At 38.0% G+C, this 24,350-nt stretch overlaps 1 protein-coding gene across 6 annotated transcripts in view; it reads left to right on the top strand.

Annotated features, from left to right (window-relative positions):
- The window catches only part of slc38a10 (solute carrier family 38 member 10), a 29,649-nt gene extending 6,900 nt beyond the window's left edge, over nucleotides 1-22,749 (top strand). For 4 of the 6 annotated variants that reach the window (XM_081393355.1, XM_081393354.1, XM_081393359.1 and 1 more), the window contains 11 exons: nucleotides 4,935-5,037; nucleotides 7,096-7,278; nucleotides 9,664-9,775; nucleotides 11,544-11,650; nucleotides 13,616-13,778; nucleotides 15,946-16,113; nucleotides 16,191-16,655; nucleotides 16,869-16,967; nucleotides 17,628-17,648; nucleotides 18,852-19,091; nucleotides 19,866-22,749. In XM_081393355.1, coding sequence (XP_081249481.1) covers nucleotides 4,935-5,037; nucleotides 7,096-7,278; nucleotides 9,664-9,775; nucleotides 11,544-11,650; nucleotides 13,616-13,778; nucleotides 15,946-16,113; nucleotides 16,191-16,655; nucleotides 16,869-16,967; nucleotides 17,628-17,648; nucleotides 18,852-19,091; nucleotides 19,866-21,010 — 2,806 coding nt within the window. In that variant the 3' untranslated portion in view covers nucleotides 21,011-22,749. The remainder of the gene's footprint in view (nucleotides 1-4,934; nucleotides 5,038-7,095; nucleotides 7,279-9,663; nucleotides 9,776-11,543; nucleotides 11,651-13,615; nucleotides 13,779-15,945; nucleotides 16,114-16,190; nucleotides 16,656-16,868; nucleotides 16,968-17,627; nucleotides 17,649-18,851; nucleotides 19,092-19,865) is intronic. The other 2 variants (XM_081393357.1, XM_081393356.1) reach the window with 1 other exon arrangement.
- The last annotated feature ends 1,601 nt before the right edge of the window (nucleotides 22,750-24,350 follow it).

Raw genomic sequence — 24,350 nt, 5'->3', positions numbered from 1 at the left:
GGGAAGAAAGTCATACAGGTTTGGAACAACGAGTGAGTGAATAATGGCAGAATGCGTTTCAGTTTTGAGTGAACTATTTCTTACCACAAAAGGCCTCTTTCCCTTTCTGACATGTTTGAATAGCTTCGGTTTTCTTTGCAATAATGGTTGACCCACAAGGCCGTCTTGATTTATTCTGTCAGTGGACATCTTGTCAGATCCGCATACAGTTGAACTACAAGTGCATTTTGATAGAAGCATAAATGAGTTTTTGCAGCTTTTCATAGTTCTTCCATAAGGAGCTCACCGTGACTGGATCGTCCCCTGATGAATTCAACCACTGTGCACTGACACAGTCTTTGTTTTGTATTATGTTGAAACTCTGATATGTTGTGGGAGTACAATTAACTAATGTTGAGATCATAGTTAACATTATTACAGCTCTTTGATTCTGCTGGGAGGAGACATTTGTCCAGTGTTTAGTCACATCGATAAGAATTCACTTTCTTTTTCTCTGTCTTGAACTAATTTCATGTCTCTATTCTTTCCTTTCCGCTAGCTCAAATATACTAACCATGAAGGGGGGGTTGGTAATCTCAGTGTTTACTTGATCAGGTATTCTCAAGCTTGTGCAGGGAACGTCATTTACACACTCCTTTCTGTTTCTAATGTTTCACAACATTAACGCCATTCACCACGCCATGTCCATTCATCTTCCACTCCCAGTTCCTTCTGCTCCTTTTTTCTCTTTTTTTTATTGTGCAGATCATTCTTACTGTAGTTTTTCTATATCCACATTATATTAAATAAAATCTCTACAATACACATATGGTTATCATAGTTTTGACCTGTCTAATATTGTCTGTCAAATGGATGTTTTTTTTAAACAATTAAACTATCAACATCCAGGGATGTTTAAAAAAAAAAAAAACTACATTAATGTAATAAATGTTTATATTTAAACATTACTGTTCAAAAGTTTGGGTTCTGCAAGATTTGTAAATGTTTTTGAGATAAAAATGCACAGACAAAAACAGCAATTCGTGGAAAAAAAGTTACTTTATAGAAATACATATCACACATACATAGGCCTATACATATAAGGTTCCTACTGTTATCTTTAACATGGTGCATGTTTGTGTGTGTCTTGGTTTTTATGTGTTTGGAAGTGAATAGAATTGAGGTGTCTAAGTGTGTGGATGCCAGCACAAATGTGTGTGTGTGTGTGTGTGTGTGTGTGTGTGTGTGTGTGTGTGTGAGAGTGAGGGTGTTGGGGTGGAGGAGGTGTCAGTGTTGGATTCTGGTGTGGATGAGGTAATGTGGTTCTTGAGGCTGACTGTAACTCTCCTTTACACACACACACGCACACACACACACACACTCTTTCTCTGAAGGGTGATGAGTGATATTTGGCTGTGACTTCTTGGCCAGCATTGACATACAATGCCACTTACACCCGATCATTAGAAGCGCGAGACGATGCTACATGACCCCTGATCCGACCAACAGTTCCTGTCATCGCCTACGTTTATCCAGCCATTTACATTTATTGCTTTAGTACATTTAGTACAAGCTCTGTTTGATGCCAAATTGATTCATTAGAGAAAAGTTGACTTGTTTGCTCTTTTTACTTCGAGAGCAGAAACTGTTTATTGAAGAGCAGCATTCTGGGTCCACTGGTGCCCTTATACGGCTCCTGCTTAATGTGTAAATACCTCTGTAATGTGTAAACACCATAATAGCGTTATTCCTATCGTAAAATTGTCATGTCAGCTTACACAGCATCAAGTCACAGATTCACAGCTTTAGGTGTTATGACGGAATCATTTTAGGAGTATTACAAAATAATTACTGTGTCAACACTTGGTAGAGGTGTAGAGAAATTGCAGTGGGACTGTAGCATTACCGATCTTCCCCCTTCACGCACACTGAAATTTCATCAGGAATGGCTTTTCTGGGGTCTTTTCTCTCCATCTTATGACACTGAATTCTACAAATCTATATAATTCTATAGTTATGTGTCTGAATTCCAGTTTGTGTCCATGTCATGGCTGTAAAAGCATTTGACTGGCCATGCTACTAACATATGCTCCCATTCTCTCTCTCTCTCTCTCTCTCTCTCTCTCTCTCTCTCTCTCTCTCTCTCTCTCTCTCTCTCTCTCTCTCTCTCTCTCTCTCTCTCTCTCTCTCTCTCTCTCTCTCTCTCTCTCTCTCTCTCTCTCTCTCTCTCTCTCTCTCTCTCTCTCTCTCTCTCTCTCTCTCTCTCTCTCTCTCTCTCTCTCTCTCTCTCTCTCTCTCTCTCTCTCTCTCTCTCTCTCTCTCTCTCTCTCTCTCTCTCTCTCTCTCTCTCTCTCTCTTTGGCAACATGAAAGATATTGTGAAAAAGCATTTGGAAGGACTTGAAAGATAAACTTACACTGAAGGTAATTATGTGAACCTGGATCACAAAACCAGTCACAAGTCGCACGGGTATATTTGTGGCAATAGTCAACGATACATTGTATGGGTCAAAAATATCGATTTTTCTTTTATGCCAAAAATCATTAGGATATTAAGTAAAGATCCTGTTCCATGAAGATATTTTGTAAATTTCCTACCGTAAATATATAAAACATTTATTTTTGTGAGTGGATGCAGCACAATCGCGAACATAAATGAAAAACTTTAAAGGCGATTTCAGATTTGCACCCTCAGATTCCAGATTTTCAAATAGTTGTATCTCGGCCAAATATTGTCCTATCCCTAACAAACCATACACCAATGGAAATCTTATTTATTCAGCTTTCAGGTGATGCATAAATCTCAATTTCATAAAATTGACCCATGTGAGTGGTTTTGTGGTGCTGGGTCACATATTTGCATTTCCTGAAGGAAAAAAACAGGGCTTGCATTTTTTTTAAAATGAAGTCAGATTTTAGATTTGGGTTCTGGGTAAATTGCGCATCACGTGTTGCACATCTCATTGCCATGAGACTCAATATGTGACTGGTTTGTAGTATTTGAGAATCAACCATTGGCTTCTAAATGGTGTCAGTTTATAAGTATTTCCTACTAGGAGAAACAAAGGTAGCATTTACTGGCCTTAAAATACTAATCCTCAATTATGCCTCATTCAGATCACATTTTTTGTCTTTCTGGAGACATTTGTAGACATTTATACAATACAGTATGCAAATTTTACAATGACAAGACAACATCTAATCATTTTCAAAAGTTTGGGGTCAGTAAGATTTTAAATGTTTTTGAAATAATTCTCTTATGCTCACCAAGCCTGCATTTATTTGATCAAAAATGCAATAAATAATTAAAAACTTTTTACTATTTTAATATATTTTAAAATGTAATTATTATTGTGATGGCAAAGCTGAATTACCTTAGTCTTCAGTGTCACATGATCCTTAAAAAATCATTGTAATATGCTGATTTAGTGCTGGAGAAACATATTATTATCAATGTTGAAAACAGTTGTGCTGCTTAATATTTTAGGTTAAAATTTTAGGATTCTCTGATGAATAGAAAGTAAAACAAAAACAGCATTTATTTTAAATAGAAATCTTTCATAACATTTATAAATGTCTTTACTGTCACTTTTGATCAATTTAATGCATCCTTGTTGAATAAAGTATTAATTTCTCCTATCAAGAAAAAACTTGAATGGTAGGCCAAGTCAATGGGAGATTTTCAAATTTCAAATGGACTTTGAATGGAAAATGAATGTTTGAGCAATATCATAACAGTGCTGTGTTGCAAATACTGTGGAAAAAAAGCACACATTAAATGTGTAAGTCTACATAGATCTCTCTCTCTCCTCCTTCTCTGGTTTTTATTGGAAGTGGGTTCCTGCTATGAGACAGACTGGTCTTTGGTGTGAGATCAGGCGTTGGGTTAAAAAGCCCAGAACGTGGTACTGTATATCCCAATAAAAGCAGAAATGGGCTCCGACTGTGTCTACAAGAGCTGTGAGTGGGCTGAGAGCAAGAGAGCCCGAACAAAAGCCCATACTGCCAGGAAATTTTATAACATGCTAAAGTCTGACTAGCACTTGTCGATAATATATAGCCGTTGTAAATTCCCCATTTAATGTTTTGCTGGCATCTGGTTTTATTAGTTGTCCTGATGACAGACATAGATTCTTTTTGTAGCTGTTTTTTGTTTCTCTGTGATACTGAACCCTTTATCAGTGCTCGTTTCATCCAATTCGGCTCTCCCTCCTTCCCACCCTCCCTCCATTTTGTCTTTTGTATGTCTGAAATGAGTGATGGCCTTTCTATATTAAATTCCTGCTTCTCTTGCTCTCTTGCATGTTTATGTCTCTAGAGCTCAAATGCACAGTTCAGTATGTCCTTATGCTAAATAATGATGATTATACTGTGACTGGTCAGTTTGAGTTAACCCATAAATAAGCATTTATGTGATTTCACATAATGTTATATTTTGCCATAACGTTACTATAAATCTGACATTGCTAAAATTGTGCATCTGTTATAATAATATTTTTTACACTAAAGTGTCCTTTAGTTTTGTGATTTTTTTTTTTTTTTAAAGGAATGCTTTGGGTTTGATGCAAGAACTTATCAGTGACGTGCTGTCGATTACCACATGGTGTCCCTCAGTTTGTAAAAACAAAGAAAAAGTCAGTCCATATAAAACTGGTAGACCCCGTAACATTGACATATGTGCAAAGACACAAGAAATGGGCTTTAAAAAATTCACCCACAATAATTACATCAGTTATGCACAACAAAATCTTCTTCCACCTAGAGCACTGTTAAATAATGATTTAGATACTTTACAGTTCAAATAACGGACATTTGGGAAAGAGCTAATATAAACGTTATGAAAAATATGATTTCCAACTGAATTTTTGTCTGTGGTAATCAACAGTATGTCATAGTCTCCACTTCAACGTATGCATCTTGAGCCTGATGTATATAAAAACGTTTTTTCTTCCATAGGCAAGTATTACCCACTTATGACAGTCTGGATGAGCCCTCGGTGAAGAGAATGAGCACAATATTCACCTCTTCCCTCAACGTGGTCACCACCTTCTACATCACAGTAAGTGTGTGACACACTTCATCAACTCTGCTGCTTGTTGAGGCCAAAACAATAACCATTTTGTTTTTGTATTTGAGTCTTTTCTTCTGTTTTAACCTTTTCTGGAGTGATTAACTAAACAGCTTATTGATTTTCTGACAAATGAGAAGTGCTCTATTTCATACTTATTATAATCTTACTTCATAAGTAATATTAGGAATCAGTAAAACATCATGCACATCGGATAGCCGTGTCATATGTTTTTCAGTCATTTGAAAGGGTATCGATTAGTAACAACTTTTATTCAGTAAGGATGCATTAAATTGATCAAAAGTGACAGTAAAGACATTTATAATGTTACGGAAGATTTCTGTTTCAAACAAATACTGTTCTTTGGAACTTTCTATTCATTAAATCCTGAAAAAATATATCATGTTTTCCACAAAACTATTAAGCAGCACAACTGTTTCTACATTGATAATAATGTGAAATGTTCCTTAAGCAGCAAATCAGCATATTAGAATGATTTCCGTAGGATCATGAGACTCTTAAAATATATTAAAATAGAACAGTTTTAATATTTCGCTACATTACTGTTATACTGTGTTTTTGATCAAATAAATGCAGCCTTGGTGAGCATAACAGATTTCTTTCAAAAACATAAAATCTAACTGACCCCAAACATTTGAACAGTAGAGTATAACATGCATTTTTGTTTATACAAACTGTAGGATTTATATAAAACTTATAACACTTGCTCTGTTGCTGCTCTGTTCTTATTGGCTCCTGGGAACCTGTGCCCTCAGACACGGGATTCAAGAATGGTAGAGTTGCTGTCGTCTCACGTTCTTGCTTTTAGATCCATATCCGTCCCCTACAGGTGATTGCCCTTCCCCTTCTGTGGGTTTTGGGTTCACGCTGATACCCTGGAAAATCCTTCCAATTCCCATTTGGAGCTTAGAGGAAGAGAAAGAACTCAGACGATGGGGTCAGACCCACTGGCACGTTCCTCTATAACCCACGTACACTGACACGCTCCATCAACATCAAATGCCTTGTCTCTTTTATTCCTTCATAAATATTTTCAGGGACACTTTGTGTGGAATGTGTTTTAAGACATCGTCAGAATGTTTCTGGTCCCCATTCTCTTCTCTGAAAGCTAAAGTATAAACGTTACCTTGAGAGATAATATTGCTCGTGATTTTTTTTTTTTTTTTTTTTTACTGTGTTCTTTGTATTCTGCTTTTATATTTCATCATCTTTTTGCTTTTTTCTCTTTGAACAAAAGCTGAATTGATTCAGGGGAGGGTTTGTAGAATAGAATAGAGAGGGAGTTGTGTGGCAAGCTCAAGGACTTCTGCCTGGTGTTGCTACTTAAGGGAACCTTTTCCTCTGCGGATAGATCAAGGCCAGCAAGGTCGGGAAAGGAGGGAAAGCACTGCTTTGTTTCTCTGTAGAGAGGGCCTTCAGGGGGCCGATAGGCTTTAAAGACCTTTGAAAAGCAGCTCGCTATTTTTCATCGCATAAAAACAATATCATTGCACAGTCAGGAGGGGTTGTGAGGTCATCAAAGAGACATGGATCTCTGTTAGGCCGCTTCTGTATAATGCCATAAGAAGTTTTAGTCCTGATCATTTCAAGCAGGATCAAGTGACCCCATATGAAATTTTACACTTCACATACTGAAGTGGAAAGTCAATGTAACAGAATTCTTCTCCTTGCTCGCCTCCAAACAAACATTGCTTCAGTATTGAGTATCCATCTTTTTAAACTGAAAAACTGCAGTGAAACTAGGACTGTGCCAAAATGATCATTAATATATCACAAAATAATGATGCACAAAAGTACATTAGCAAAAATGTTTTTAGATGATTTTAATATAAAATAATATAATGACTTTCTCAGCCTCTCCAATCAAATCCTGATGAACAAAACAGAGTCCTACACTACATTAATTTTTGCCTAATTTTTAATGGATCACTATTGAATGCTGTTTCATATTTTTTGTTCTGTCTGTTATGCAGATTTGTCTTCGTAAGTCTCAAATGATTAACTGTACTTCGTTGCGTGTTCCTCCAGGTGGGGTTCTTCGGCTATGTGAGCTTCACGGATAACATTGCTGGGAACGTACTGATGAACTTTCCATCTAACCTGGTGACGGAGATGATCCGTGTGGGCTTTATGATGTCTGTGGCTGTGGGCTTCCCCATGATGATCCTGCCCTGCAGACAGGCCATCAACACAATGCTATTCGAGCAGCAGGTAACAGTCTTACAAAGACAGGTTTTTTTTTTTTTTTTTGTTTACTTTTTGATGCCATGAACCCCCTCAATATTATGTTTCCCTTGTGACCGACCACTTTCCTAAAACATAAAGACAGCAATTTACTTTCATGAATAAAAAAACATTTATACTGTAAAATATAACGTGTCGTATAATGTAATATTATATATACATTTATAATATTATATGGAAAATATGTATTTTCTATTTTGTAAAATTTGGTTTATTTCAATTAATTACTTTTATTTATTTATTATTTAATTTATTTATAAATCATTTTTACACAATGTTTCTCTCTAAACTTGCAGATTTTAGTTTTTACTTTAGTTTTATTATAGTTTTACTAAAAATATAAAAATAAAACCTGTCATGTTAATTTTAGTTAAATGTTTTAGTAATTTAATTTCATTAATTTATATGTATAATTTGTATTTTTATTTTTATTTTATATATTGCTATTTGGGTTTAATTTATTTTTTATTTCAGTTGTAATAAGTGACTGTTTACTTCAGTCATTTTAGTGCTTCAACTTCAGTTTATTGCCAAGGCAACATTTCTAATTTTCGTTTAGTTTAGTTTTTCAACTAATATTTATATTTTATTTTATTTAAGCTTAATTTCATTTAACAGAAATGATTTTTGTTAGTTTTAGTTTTAGTTGATGATAATAACCCTGCCCAGACCTAGGGTTGGGAATTGAAATCGATTCCAATTCTGGAATCGGATACTTATATGAAATGATATTTCAAATCCTGCATGCTTTTTTCTGTGCTGCATACTCATCCAAAGTGCGTGCACACAAAAAGTGATTTTAATGTGATTTTAAACCATCCAAGCGCAAGAAGACTGTATAGTGCACAATACTGAACTGAGTTCTCTACCGCATCTTTTTGCACTTGAACGGACAAATACACTCAAAATATAGCAAAATATCGCCGTGAACGTAACCTGTTGACGAAGAAAATGCATGACAGTATAGATCCATACAGCTCTTAAAAGTGACAGAAGCCTAATATTCCTGCTGTTAATCAAACAACTAAAGACAATGAGAAAATTCACTTACTATTCTTGACAATAACTTTTTAAACTATATTTGTAATGTATATTTTATTTCTAAAATGTAATGTTATTTTACATTTGATTTCATTGTTTCTGTAAATGAACATCTTAAAACACTGTTTTCAATCATATCTTTGTTCAGTTGTATTTATTTGTGCTATTGCTAATTTGTTTACTTGTTTTGTATAATGCTTGAAATTTATTTTAGTTAGGCAATTTTTTTTTTTAGGTATTCTTGTTTTAAGTGTTCTTTAGCCTGTTGATTTCTATCCATGGTATTTAGCTACAATAAAATGTAATGCAAGAAGACTTTTTTGGAATCTAAATTAACAGTAACCGAGAAGAATCGGAATCGATGGGCGGAATTGGAATCGAAATCGTTAAAATTCAAATGATACCCAACCCTACCCAGACCCCAGTTTGATGACCCCTTTTTTAACCCCAGCACTTCACTGTTTGCTTGCTTTCGGTTTTGATTTCTGTTTTTATTGCATTTGTCATTATCTTTTGTGAAACCGAACAGTGCAAATTTGTTTTGACCTATTTTGAAGGAGAATTGAGAAAGTGATGTGTATTGTGACTGGTTTGACATATCAACAAAGACATCCCATTTTATCCACACCAAATTAACCCTCAATATGTATCCCCTTTTTTTAAAATGCCAAAATTCTTGGCCCACATTTAAAATCCTTTACCTTGCACCGTCTGGACAAACTCAGGTGTCTCCTCCTTACTGATGCACATAAACTGCACCAGCTGCAGAAGTATTTTGCTAAATTTAATGGACTCCATAAAGACTTCATTGAGTCTAACAGATTTACACAGGGCTGATGTCAGACCCCAAGTCTGGTCTCAGTCAGCGTGCATTTGCATGCTCTGTCCCTCGGTATGGATCCCTTGAGATTCCTTGAGTCTCCTTCCACTACCCAGACACCAGTGATCCAGCCTCCACGGACAGCAGACAGAGATTCAAGAGGAAATAAAAGGGGCTGGATTGATGAGAACAGGTCCAGATCTCCTCCATAAAGCAGCCAAGATTTCAGTTTGCTGTCTCACCATCATTGCCACGCTGAATCAGCTCAAATCACGGCTGGATTCGCAGTCGGGTGAAGGGTTTTATGCTGTCGTTAAATCTGGCATTTTGACAACTGAGCAGAGGGGGGGTTTATGAAGCTTGCATGCCAAACCCAATATCCTTACATGCATTTTACTTGTTCAACCATAACAGAGGCTTGGAGAACTACATGCATGTCTGGAGTCTAGTAACAGCTTTGTGAAGGTGATCTGTTTGTCTCTGTTTTTCAGCAAAAGGATGGCACCTTCGCCGCAGGCGGGTATATGCCACCCCTTCGTTTCAAGAGCATCACTCTTTGCATTGTTTTTGGCACCATGTTGGGCGGCATCCTCATTCCTAATGGTAAGTCTGTGTGTGCTCGCGTTTCTCAAGTTTCACTCTCTCTAATACCGTCATGACATCACACCCCACTTCATCTTCCCTTTTAAAGTATCTCTCCGTCAATCACTCCTTATCCTTCCTCTCTGTACCGTCCATTCATTATCAGTGGAACAGGATGATAAAGATGTGTGTTTTAGGCGATGGTGGGGTGGGCCATGTTTTATTCATTCTTCATGGAGATTGGCTGTCGCTGGCGTGGGCTCCATTTGGCTCAGTGGGCCCAATTAGACTAATAGAGAGGGGAAGGTGAGACTCGCAGAGACGATTGAATGGGGGAGAGGCATAGCTCTGTCCTCCATGACGGCTCCGCTGGCCACCGGCGTGTCCTCATGGCCACAAATCCAACCATAGGGAAGCAGACATTGCAGGGCATAAATTTGAGTAAAACAATATGGCTGCTCTCAGGATGAAAAATTCCCCCTGGGCCCACTGCCCAGCCTTGCAACACAAGGGCAACATAGAGGAAGGATGGTAGGAGGCAGATAGAGGGATGAGGGGGGAGTGTGTGATGGAAAGGTCAGGGGAGAAAGACTGATGGAGGATGGATGTGGTGATTCAGGAGATGAGATGGTGTAGATTGCCTGTGCCATTTTTTTCCGCTTTAAACTGGTGGGTCTGAATATAGTGCAGGTTGGAATGGATTTTTACCCTGAGTTAGATCAGCTTGCTCTTGTATTTTGGTTTATATACTAAAGCAATTCGCCATCTAAGAATGCACATTACAGTGATTTATACAACTGTTAAAGGGTGGTGTTATATCACTCACATTGTGTGTCAAGGTCAGTAAGTTTGAATATCAGATAATATTAAACAAAAATCAGGTAATAATACCTTTTTATGTTAAGTTAGTTCAGACTGTCTTCAGAAATATGGTATAGGTTTTATATTTACACTACTATTCAAAAGTTTGGGTGAAAATTCAGCTTTGCCATCACAAGAATAAATTACATTTAAAAGTATATTAAAATAAAAACAGATATTTTATATTGTAGTAATATTTCACAATATTAGTGTTTTTACTGTATGTTTCTTATCAAATCTTGGTGAGCATAAGAGACTTCTTTACAAAAAAAATCTTTCTGACCTCAATCTTTTGAATGGTAGTGTATTTATGTATATACTCGTATCTTAAAGTATTCTTGGAAAATTTGTTTGAATAAAATTATTAACATGTACACTTACTGTACATGTCTACAAGATGTAAAGAAAAATTGTATTGTTGTAAAGACAATTTTTTTTGTTACACCACCAGAAATTCTAGAAGCCATTTGTAACATTTGAAAGTTTAAGAAAATGAAAATGTAATGAGCAATACAAAGTAGAAAAGTGAACTAATATTTGACATATTTTCTAAAAAGACTCTAATGTCCAATGAATAATTAGAATAATTACTTAATGGCAAAATACTTACACAAATAAATTCTTCCAAATAATATAGGTCATTATCATTACCTTTGGTTGTGTTTTTGGTTTTGTAATGTAGCAACTTAATACGTTAATATAGAATGCAAGTGATGTGTGCATGGGCGATTTTACAGCTTCAAATATGTCTTGTCCAATCATATTTTAGAGCCAAATTATTAAATTACTACCAAATTACAATATTGGTTATAATTATAGTATGATATTTTTTTTTGTTTTTAGATTCTTAATTAGTAGTGCACTCACATTTTTGTGATTACAGAATGATATTATAAAATAAATGTATGTATGTGTCTGTGTGCCATAGTGGAAACCATCCTGGGTCTGACTGGAGCCACCATGGGCAGTCTGATCTGCTTCATCTGCCCAGCTCTTATCTACAAGAAGATCATGAAGAACGCCTGGACTGCACAGGTATGGGCCTACGGCACACTCGACGGTTCATTTTTTACCCATATATATATATATATATATATATACATATATATATATATATATTAAAATATGAAACAGTTATTTTAAATTCCTATTAATATGTCACAATGGTACTGTTTTTACTATATTTTTTATCAAATAAATGCAAATCTTTCGAAAACATAAAAAAAATCTTACAGACATCAAATTTTTGTCTGTGAAATCTGATGTGAGCTGAAACAGGAATGCACTGGGATTGTGTGTGAGGAAGAAAAGGCAGCTGTTCTTCTCTCTTTGTAATGGAGTTTGTCATTAATTTTGATATCCTGCAAGTGCATTGACTTGCTGTGTGGAGTCACTCCCACAGTGTGTGTGCTGGCACTGTCTGGCTCTGTGCCTCGAGCTGTGCCCCCTCCGTCTCCCGCCCAAATTACAGATGCCTTTGCTCTCACAATAGAGTGAAAACAACTGAGGTCTCATCTTAGATGATGTGTAACCACAATGCTGATGTCTCCCTCACCTCTCTTGCATTGTGTGGTTTGCGAGCAGCCAACATACTGATGTTCAATGTTCTTTAGTGCCAACCATGCCACACTTCCATGCCCATGAGTGTTTGCCACCAGGGTCGCTTCCCAAACACTGGAGTCCACCCAAATGGGTGGTGTTTCTGATATTGGGGCGAGGATCATTCCAAAAGAGCTTCTTGTCATAATGAGTGCAGCAGATGTTTGTGTTGGCGTGAGTGTATTATGCCAGTCTTCCATGTCTCATGCCAAGCAGCCTGACATGTCCAGGTCCACTGCTGCACAAAGAATACCCACAGATCAGGGGCAGTGAAACTGGGAAGGGCCTGCTTTAATAGATTTCGTCAGCGTTTGGGGCACCATTAATGACTGTAGGACATTATTGTAGATCGGATGCCAACGATACCCTTGCCAGCTTTGTGTATTGAGCAGAGCGGTGCTGTACTGGGACAGTTTAGAGAGCACACACCTCACGCCATGAGCAGGAAGTGCAGCAGAAGTGGAGTAGCCTTGAGCAAAGGAGGGGGTAAAATGAATACATCCTTCCCATTTTCAGTGAGGTCAAGCACTTGAACAAACTTTTGATTTTATCATCTCTAGGGGAAGCTTGACAAGGTGTATGCAAAATGCAAGCTGTGTAAAGTCAAAGTGAAGTATGTTAGGTACACTACAAACATGAGGACTCACATTGAACGCATTCCAGAGATGAAAGATGTGGATCAAAAACCCACAATCGCAAACATTCTGGTCAGCCAACGCACTCTGCACCAATTTTCTAAACTTCTGGCCAACTCTGAATGGGCGAGGATAATAACTCCATTTTTACTTTTTCTAAATCTAGCAAAAAAAAAAAAAAGATATCTTCTAAAAAATTAAAAACACTTATTACCATTTTATTCATTTCATTTAATTTGCCAGTTTTTATCTTTGCAAGTTATTTTGCAAAGTGGGGTAATCATTAAGTAAAACCTATAATAATTTCCTAATACATTGACTAACTGTTAGTGTACATGTCTTAATTATATTTGTTAGTTTTCAAAGTAAACTTTTTTTTAATATGGGATTTTTCTGAGGTAATTTAATTTGACTACGTGGACATATCAACATAAAGTCTCTTTTTATATTTAATATTTAACAGATATTTATATTTGTAAATATTATATAACTTTCTAAAACTGTGATAATAATTTCCAGCTTTGTTTTTTAATCCACGTAGCAATATTTTGCATTATGATCTAAGGAGTTGCAGAAATTGAAAAAATATTCATCAAAGACATGGTGTGTCTGTATAAATTGTATTTTTATTATATTTTTGAGTGCATTTAATAGAGCCTGACAATAAAAAGACAAATCTGAATCACACCATTGATCTTTTACTGAAGTATTTCAGATGACCATATACACTCTCTTTTCTCTCTTCATTCCTCTCTTTCTGTTTTAGCTGGTTCTGTGGGTCGGTCTCGGTATCCTGCTCATCAGTACCTTCACCACGCTGTCCATTTCCTCCAACGAGCCGCAGAAATTAAACCCCCCTCTGGATGTCCCCGCAAGAACTGAGGACAAGCTTCCTATCCTCATCCCCCAAGAGTTGCCCAAAGTACCAGGTACATTTATGCCTAATATTTATGGAGAGAGAGTCATAATGAGTTGAAAAATGGTACAAAATAGAAATAGAAGTTTTGAAAAGATGAGTTATAATGAGAAAAAAAAGAGAAAGAATTGTGAAGGAGCACAAATGAATAGCTCCAGTAGAAGGCCTCTGTTTGAATCAGTGACCTGAATGACGCCCTTCAAACCTGAGCGCTCGGTGTCCCAGAGCAGCAGTGAAACGGCCGGTGGCGTTTTCCCGTTATGGCTCCGGTCAGGGGAGGAAGATGGGAGGGCGTCCAATTCTGGGAGAGGGCAGAAACGACAGTGTTCCCTCCAACACAGGCTGATACAGGACAGAGGCTCGTAAAAAGGCACATACCAGGAGCGTCCCAACAACTTCATCCACCATTACCTCTCCTTTTCTGTTCTGCCACTCCTCCTTCCTCTCCCTCTCACTCCCTCCTGCTGACTGACACTGGCATTTATCATTGAGCGGACACCCACTTCCACACCTGTTTCCTGTTTACAGCGTGCTGTTGAGGGCAGCTGTATGAAAACGCAGGGCTCAGCGAGCGAGCGAGTGGAACATGGGGCCCGCGGGCATGTAGAGGTGTGCGTTTGCAGCTGTACACGCAGGCACGCTTTGCTTTTCAGGATTGTAGGGAAGTGCACCCAACCCCCTTTACTATACGCTCGCTCTTTCTTTCCAACTCCCTTCTTCTTGTCTCGCTCCCTTAGATAATGTTTATCAAGACTGCTATCCTTTCTCATTGGAAATGTGTAACTCCTTTCTGCATATCCATAAATGCTGTCGTGCAATAGATTATCTGTTACGGTAGTGGACTCCGGTTAAAGAAAGGTGTGGACATTGTAAATATTCAAAGGCTGTTTTGCACAGGATGAGTGGCAAGGTTATATGGAAAGCACTGAGCATCCATCTCATACCCTTATTATAAATCTTTACTGTTCTGCTCGTATCCTGTTGGTCTTTCATGCTCTGCTGCCCTCTACTGGTATTTGTGTGGTGCACTCTGGGATTTTTAAGACTGGGCTGCAGCTGAAAAGCATGCATATATTTTAGTTTCAGGCTTCTTGCTATGGCTTGGAGTGAAAAGAATATTGTATATGACAGTGGTACTCAGCCTTAACCAGTTTAAGATACAAGTTCTTTGGTTTGAGAGAATCACATTTGTAAAAAAGCCTTCTTAATGAGCACAAATTACATTTTTTTTAATACACATTCATTGTTGTATTGTGAAATACTATTCAAAAGAAAAAAATATAGTTTATTATTTAGTATTACCTTTCTCTGAAACAGCTTTACTTTTTGACTCATGTCACCAAACTCTCTAATTTGTCAATTCTATATAGGCTACCATTAAAAAATGTAGGGTTTTGTAATTTTTTTGAAAGAAGTCTATTGTTCTCTCCAAGGCAGCTCTTATTTGGTGAAACATTCAGTAAAAACAGCAATATTATTTTGTTTATTTTATAAGGGACAATACACATTAATAATACATGACAATATGTCAAATGTGCCAGATTCAGCTAAATTGGCTAATTTTCATCCATAGTCCCTTGTGAAATATTTAAAAACAAATTTAAAATACTTTTCTATTTTAATATATTTTAAAATGTGGTTTATTTCTGTAACGGCAAAGCTGAATTTTCAGCAGCAAGTACTCTATTCTTCAGTTTCACATGGTCACATGGCCAGAAATCATCTTTCTTATATGCGTATTCCATGCTCAAGAAATATATATTTTTTATTAATAATGTTGAGAACGTTTTTTCTGCTATAAGATACAAGAAAATATAAGATGGTTTTGATTTGTTTGAATGCTCACTGGATAAATTAAATTTATACCTTCAACTTTGGGGATTTTTGCCATAATGAAGACCAATGCAGTGTTGTTACCATCATTTTGCTTTATTTGGATTAGTTTGTCTGTACCTAAAGTAGGGTTTTTGTCAAAGAGTCACACTGCAAATTACATCTAAGTAAAGAACCAAAAAAAAAAAAAAAAACTTTGAGACCGTCATTAAAGAGCCATTTGAAGCCTGAGAGTCATAGGTTGATAACATTGGGTATGGGATAATTTTGACATGCCTTTTACCTTGCACAGAAATTTGAAATAATTAATTGTGACATCTAGTTTGTCTGTCTGTTTCTAATGCAAGAGAATGGAGTGGATCCTCATCCAGGAGAGAAGCCAGATAGGCCCCCAATAGAGATTAAACAGCCAGCAGAGCAGGAAGCAGCAGAGCCCCCTCAAATTAAAGTACCTGTGGAAGTGGCTGAGGGAAAGAATAAGGAGGAAGAGGTTCAGCTGAATCGCCCTGGAGCAGGTAATCCATTCAGCTTTGTAATTTTGATGGCTTTATGAACTTCTGAGCAGTTAAGAGTTATGACTAATCTTCTACAGGTGTAGCGGTCCCAGAAGGGGAAGCCCACCGCCATGAGCCGCCCATCCCTCATGACAGAGTTCAGGTAGATGAGATCAAAAACCAGGAGGAGCTAGAGGATGAAAAGAAACAACCTGTAGCTGTGGAGGAAGAAAAGAAACTGCCTGCCAGAGAGGAGGAGGAGATTCTGGCTGAGCAGGGGGCAGGGCAAGCACAAGACTTAGGGCAGGAATCTATAAAAGAGGAGAAGTCAAAAGAAAGAATAAATGTGGTGAAAAGGGTTGTAGATCAAGACCAGCTTGCAGCTAATGAGGTATTGGACAAGGCAGAAAATCCAGAAGATCTAAAGAACGTTGAGCCCTTGGTGGTACATAAAGAACCAGAAAACCTGCCTGAAGTGAATGAGAAGCATGATGAGGATGAAGTGGCCAGAGACAAGCTACCAGAGGAGATTGTGAAAGCCCCTGAACCCCAGGATGAGAAACGTAAGTGAACACATTAGCATCTCCTTAACAAATCTCTGGCAACCTCCCAGATCTTCATAATATGTAAACATCTAGTTTCTGTTTAGCGTCAATGACTGATAAACTCTCAAGTAGTAGTCTTTGACTTTTTGTATTTATTCATATTCTGTTTATATGGCACATCATAAGGCCCAAGCAAATGATTGGTTCATTCATTGACTGTGCTTCCTCCAGCGAAGGAGAAGCTTCTTGTGCAGGAGCACAAGGAAGAGAAGGTTCCAGATGGAAAGGATGGAGGAGCAGACAAGGATGAAGATGGGGACAAGATGGAAGGTAAGTGCTTTATCCATCACAGAACATTGTCCATAAGCTATAGGAAGTGTGGTTTGAAAAATAGTGGTTCCTGTTCTGTTATTCAGTCAGATGTGTGAGCTCACAGTTGCAATTTTCCTTTCTCTTTTTCTGGTTCTGTTATTCTTCATAACTCCTGGCCAGATGGTTTCTACCCTTGTTTCTTAGTGGGAAATGGACAATGGACTTTTTTTCTCTCTCTCTCTCCGTTAATCATAGGTTTATTGTTACACAATATCTAAGATTAATAATATTCATAATTCATTTATAAATATATAACTCCTTTACCCATGACTTAGTAGGAGACAATACAAGATCATTTTATTAAGCAAATTCATTTTATTCAATCCATACACTAGAAAGTAGTAGTATTTGATATGTGAACCTATCTTGCCCTTTTTCTTTTCTAAGTAATTGTTTTACTTTCTCTGTTTTCTCTGGCCGACATCTGAACTGTCATATTGCATTGCTATGCTCAGATATACTGCAAGGAAGCACCAAATCTTAAATCTGTCTCTTTCACGTGGCTTGTTTTTTTATTAAGGCACTTTGCACTCTTTCTGCTGTCTTTTTCTCTTTTGTTTCTCGATTTCTTATCTTCCTCCACCATTCTGTTGTGCCATGGACTCCTGCCTCCTACAGTGATTAAAAAGATTGTTGCAGGTACGAGATGATGTGTATTATATCTGCTGTTCTCAGTTCATTCAGTCTGTCATCTTTGCTATTATTTTTAAGTCATTCTCTCACACTTCAATCATAACTGTTAATAATAGATATTAGTCTGTTAGTAACAGTTAATAGTCTGTAACCTGTTTATACATTGACCGTTATTCATCTAGTTTACTGCATATAGCTGCTTTTCCACCATCGGGCCAAACAGTTCTCTTTGCTTAACCGCTCCATTCCGTGCCGATCCAGGCCAGCTGGTACAGATATGGTTTCATTTTCCACTGTGGTGCTGATAACAGAACTCTTCGGAATTTAATACAAATGTGTCAGTCATTACCATGGGTAACACAAGAGTTTACAGACGATATGAGAATAGCGACTGTTATGGAGGATGATCAGATATTTCTTTTAATTTTATTATTAATTTGTGTTTATATTGCTCAAATAGTGCACAGAGAAATTAGTAGCCAGGCAACAGACAAGTGACCAACCATGCTGAAAATTTCGGGGCCGAGAACGGTTTGTAATTATGTCGTGCTGAACCAGGCTCAAGTGGAAATACAACTGGAACCAGTCCTTACTGTTCTTAGAACTGTTCGGCCCGACTCTGGAAAAGCGGCTTATGTGCGTATAGTGTTCTATAGCTCTGGAAGTACAACTGTCTCTTGTTTTATGATGAAAGCGGTTTATTTGGTAGAATTCCATATTGATGTTTTTAGGATTCCATATTGCCTAGCAATGCTTTAGCACATGCATAGAACCACCCTAGTAACTATCTAGCAACTGGCAAGCAGTGCACAAAAAATCACACAGAACAACACAGCAATCGCCTAGCAGCCACCTAACAATACACTACTAACTGCATAGAAACACCCTAGCAACAACCTAGAAGAACTTAACAATACGCTTGAGAATCAGAACACCTTGTTTTAATTACTGCTTGGCAAATACTGGGAAAGTTATCAGGCCAACTACAACATCACGGCGGCAGGTTTTGTATAGGCATTCACCACTAACATTTTCTTAAGAAAAATGTAAAATCTAGTTTTAATTTGATAAACAATCAGATTGACAACTGTTTTGGCCATAGATAATTACATTAATTATATTCAAAGGATTTTAAATTTCAAATAAAATTTTAAGGCATATTGGATCATTGTTTCTTCTCTTTTTTCTTTCTGTTTGACTGATCCTCAGAGGGTCAGTTGGACCATGCTGTGCTGCTGCAGGTCATTAAGGAGCAGCAAAAACAGCAGAAAAGGCTACTGGACCAACAGGAAAAACTTCTGGCTGTGATTGAGGAGCAACACAAGGAGATCCACCAAATTAAGGAGGGAGAAGAAGAACCAAAGGCAGTAGAACAGCAGAAAAGACATGTGGACCAGGAGGAGGTCCATCAAGTAAAGGAAGGAGAAGCTGAACCAAAGGCAGCAGCAGGTTAGTCTCTAAAGTCAGATAATGATCCTGTTTACAAGTACACCAGTATGCTGATAACTTACAAAAATCAGCTTATTGAAATAATTTGTTGTTTACATGAAAACCAATAACCAGACAACGCAAGTAAACCGCCTTTACAAGACTTTATTAATAAATCAGGTTATTTCCCGGTAGTGACATCAAAACTTAATTTGCGTTTCTGACTCAGAGTATGTCATTTGTTATGTCGGTTGTGATGTTAAATAAAGCATTAAAAAGATTATTGCAATGTCAGCGGGAAACTTACGGCTCAAATATTATCCTCTCGTGCAGTTACAGATGCAGCATTTTGACTGTACCACTTCTGCACAAGATTTCAAGAAAAGAGTGTGATCAAAAAAGAGTTGCTCTGTCTGGATGCGTTCCGGTCACGTATCACACATGCGCACTTCAACAAGCCAACCGAAAGCTGGTTAATGCGTTTACATGCTGGGCGAAATCGCCGTAAGGGGCAAAAATCTAGCTGTGATGATAGGTTTATGCATAAGCCTTTTATGACCTTACTCCGATAAAGGAACCCGGGTTAATGCAGTTACACGAACACGTGCACTGCCGACTTATTGAGCATAATCTAGTTAAGAATGTGCATTTAAACGCTTTCATTGTTTCATACTGGTGGTACCAATACAGACACAGCTCTTCTCAAATTTATTTGTGGAATGAGCAGTATTGGTGCTCCCTTCTGAAGTGATTTTGCTTGCAGTGCAGTAATGAAACACATCATGTCTTTTGTAGGAGAGGGTGCAGGTGAGGTGGAGAATGTTGTGCAGAGGCAGCTGGAAGGGATGGCGGGGTCAGTGAAGCCTAAAGTTGCCGCTGTCATTTCGGCCCAGTTGCAACAGCCCCAGGGTGAGCCGATTCCTGAGGACCCAGCAGCAAAAGAGGCTCATGTTGTAGCCGGTCTTCCCCACAATGCCCTTGAATCAGTGCAAGAAGGAGGTGCTGAAGTTCTCAAGAAGGAGCTGGAGCTGAAAAACCAAGCAGGGCAAGGTGAAGAAGTACCTGCTGAGGTCGACGCCCAAGGTCTTCCACTGCACCAACGAGAACCAGAACCAGACAAACTCAATCCTGACCCTCTTGCTGAGGAGCAGAGATTGAATCAGAAACTGGCCCAACTGGAGGCGGAGAAGGAGAGAATAGAGAAAGACAAGTTGGATAAGGAAAGGATTGAGAAGGAGGTGCAGGCCCGTGTTGAGAAGGAGAGGAAGGAGCGGGAAAGACGAGAGGAACTGGCACGCGAGCAGGAGCTGGAACACGTGCGGCAGCAAAAGGAACAGCTAGAGAAGGAAAGGCTTGAAGCAGAGAGGTTAAAACAGGAACAAGAGAAGATTGATAAAGAGATCATGGAGCGTGCCGAGAAGGAGAAAAGATTGGTCGAGCACAAGGAACGGCTAGACCAGATGCAACAGGTCATTGATGCGCGACTTGAGCGGCAGGAGAAGGAGCGGCAGGACAAAGGAAGTCTTGAGGATGAGAGTTTAAAACGGGAACGAGAGAAGACGGATAAAGAGATCGTGGAACGTGCCGAGAAGGAGAAATCAATACTCGAGCATAAGGAACGACTAGACCAACTACAGCAGGTCATTGACGCGAAGAAAGAGCAAGGTGCACCCAAAGAAGAACTCCAGCCGATGCCTAAGCAAAAAGGAGGCAGGGACTTGAAGGAGAATGTAGAGGAAAAGAGGAGCGGACAGAATGACCTTAGGAGGAGGCGCAGAGCTGTGGACCCTGAGGGTGGAGGAGGTGCTGACCTGGATCTTCTGCGGGACGTAGGAGGTTTAGACTTAAACGCTGACCTAAAGGGACAGCTGCTGGCAGGGTCTCTGGTTCAAACACGCCAGCTTAAACAGACGTTTCAAAGGCAGGAGAATGAAGACTAGAGTAGAATGTTCTGGAAAGACAACGTCTGGAACCACATGGACCTCTCAAATGGACGTGTAGACTGGCTGTGAGAGTGATCTCTTTCCTCCTCATTTTAAAAGTAGACACAACAGTCCTTTTGGGTTCATGATGACAGTGGGCACTTTGATGCGATCCTTTAGTTGTCCGCCGGGAACATTGAATCCATAGTCCCTTATGAGATCCATTATTGTTTTGTGTGAGATTTTGCTGAATCTGGTGCAATAAACAGAATGTCTGGTGTAATAAACTGAGCGGGCATCACATTAAAAATGGGCCTTGATGGGCACGCTGGGCATTTAAGAATATTGTGTTTTGGACCATCGCATAGGAAGGAAAACGGCACAAGTGTACCCCCTTGTGTCTGCTACGGTAAATTATATGCCAAGTTGTAAAATGTAATTTAGTTATTGCATACTTCCTTCTGTGAATGAAAATTGAAGCCAGAAACTTCCGTCGGCTTTACAATTAATACGAGGTGAAAAACCTCAGATTTTTATTTTTTTCTAGGAACTATTGAACCATTTACTGTGCCTTAGTGTTTTCAATCTGCTATTCTGTATTTTGAACATGGAGTGTTAATGTTACCTTGGCCAATATGTTCAGTGGTCAGTCTGATTGGTAAAAATGAGTTTCTTATCTGAGACTACTGACATCTTTGTTTTTCCAGTGTAGTCCAGCCAGAGACTTCCTTAATGTGTTTCAGAAAAATCCTGCAAATAATATTTTCTTGCATTTTCATCCAAAGTCCTTTATGAAACACATTTTGATCTAATTTTTTAAGTTCTTTCTCTTTTTAATGCAATCAAATGTACGCCTTTTAAAGGAGTGTCTTTCTATGTGGGTCTGCTGCAGTATCAGATTTTTCTTCCAAAGAGTTAACTTATAATTAATAGTATATTTAAAGTGAACTATATTGTTAACTGTTACATCTAATAGTTAGTCAAACCAGCTATAAGTGAATGAAGTATGAGAATCGCCGATGTTCCGACTGATGCAAAATGTCTGATTTATTGCTAGCTGACTAAAATTGTGCGTTTTGTTTTTCTCTTTTGATTTTATTTGTGTGTTCAGCTTGTCTTGTTTTATCACTATCAAACTTCTGAGGTTTTCTGAAATTGGACCATATAAATTTTTGATTTAGTGTTGAACGTAACTGTTTCCCATAGTCAATTATTTGTTTTCACTGTGCAATGGATTTCTTTTCAGGGTTGCATTGCTTTGTTGTTCTACATTCCATATTTGCTATGAAGATGTGATTCTTATCAGTGCCTCATGGGTTTATGTTCTGCAGTGATGTGTATCTGAAGTCTGTTACACCCACACTGTGTGTGGATTGCGTCTTTTTTCCCCCAACTGCATTTTTTTTATACCTTGCTGGTTAAACTAATCATGGTAATAGATTATTCTTTTGATAAATTTCCTGATCTCGCTTCTGGGGATCTTACATTTTATATTTCAAAAGAGCAAATGTATATATATATAGAGGGAGAGAGATATGGTTTGAAATCAGAGGATATTAATGGAATGCTGCCTTCTCAGTAACACGGCTTATTACAGGTGTTTAAAAGTTAGCAGATGACGTGGAGACCTCTAAAAATGCTCAAGTTACATGTTAGCAGACTTCAGAAGTTGATAACTGTTTGGTCTAAACCATTTTAGTGTGTTCTTTTGGGTGAAAATTGGGTTAAATTAATAAAAAGATTTATGTGTAACAGAATTTCTATGCAAAATGTTCTTTGTGTTCACATTTCAAGTTATTATATATTATATTAGATGTACAAATTATGTCTATTATCTTTTAGGTTACATTTTATAGTGAATATTTTTCATACTTTTTTGTGCAGTTCATTTAAAGGGATAGTTCACCCAAAAATGAAAGTTCTGTCATCATTTACTCATCTTCAAGTGGTCTGTATGAATTTCTTTCTTCAGCTGAACACACAAAAAAAGATATTTTGAAGAATGTGGGTAACCAAAAAGTTGATGGGCCCCATTGACCCAAAAAAAAAAAAAAAAAAAAAAAAAAAGAAAACTCAGGAAGTCAGAGGGCCCCAGCAACTGTTTGGTTACCCACATTCATCCAAATATCTTCTTTTCTGTTCAGCAGAAGAAAGAAAAGCAGGTTTGGAACAACTTTAGGGTGACTATATGATCTTCATTTTTGGGTGAACTATCCCTTTAAACAGTCCTGCACTGTGACAAACTATTTTTTGAACGCACAACATCCTGTTTAGTCTCTCAATTATATGGCTTGCTTGATGACTATACAAGAATTAGAAATGTTTAAAACATTGTTGCTGTCCCTGGTTGATTTGCCATGTCGAGTATTGGCATGATAAAGGACAACATGTGCTACATTAATGCTCAATGTGCACAAAACTGATTGTCCGCATAAGCCTTTTTAAAGTCAAGACGAGTTCCCCAGCCTAAACCTTTCGATTTTATAGCCAATTTGGACCAAACACAACCGTTTCCAAAGGACCATTCTCTTTCAATTAACACCTTGTAGTGCACTAAAAATGTGCGAATGAAGGACGGCCACAAACACTGATTGTGACTAAGCTAAAGCATAACCTGTAGCATGTGTTTTCTTATAGATATACAGGTCATTGCTTTGCTTGAAACATTTTTTTAATACCGGAGCCATTCTTCGTTTGTTGATCCCCAGTCATTAGTGGCTGCCTTTACGGCCCTCCTATCAATTAACATGTGGCTAATGAGGGTGCGGGTTGTGCAGGAAGGGTGTATTTAACAGTGGCACAGTTTTACATTCCATACGAGACGACTAAGAGCCCATAATCTTTTGTGGTGCCAGTGACATACACCCCACGGATACACATTAATCAGCTGGCCTTTCATGTCTCAGCCTGCTTTTGTTTGATTGGAAACAAACCCCTTAAAACCGCCATCCTAGATTTCAGGAGCGAGTCCAAATTTGGAGCCTGACTGGAGTGCTGATCTGCAATCGGCGGTCAAGGGCGTGATAATGACCACCCATCACGCAACACCTCATATCTCATTTCTCATTCTGACACTCCCTCATCAATTACACACTCCAAACAACACACAACGTCTGGTTATCATTAGTCTGCCTCTTTTATCCCAATTCTGATATATTGATATGTGAAAACAGCAAAGTAATGATGCAGATGGTGATATAATTCAGTCTAAACTGCCTCTATATATTATATTGTAACGATATGTCTGAACAGAGGATAATTATGATTCCACGTTTTTATGAAAAAAATTTATTGTGGTTTTGTGCACCGTACAATTATCCATTTGAAACACATTATTAATATATCTGTGTGTATTTAC

Source organism: Scardinius erythrophthalmus (genome assembly GCF_964197995.2).
Source record: "Scardinius erythrophthalmus genome assembly, chromosome: 18".
In the NCBI taxonomy this organism is placed as follows: domain Eukaryota; kingdom Metazoa; phylum Chordata; class Actinopteri; order Cypriniformes; family Leuciscidae; genus Scardinius; species Scardinius erythrophthalmus.
This window is presented reverse-complemented; position numbering and strand designations above follow the sequence as displayed.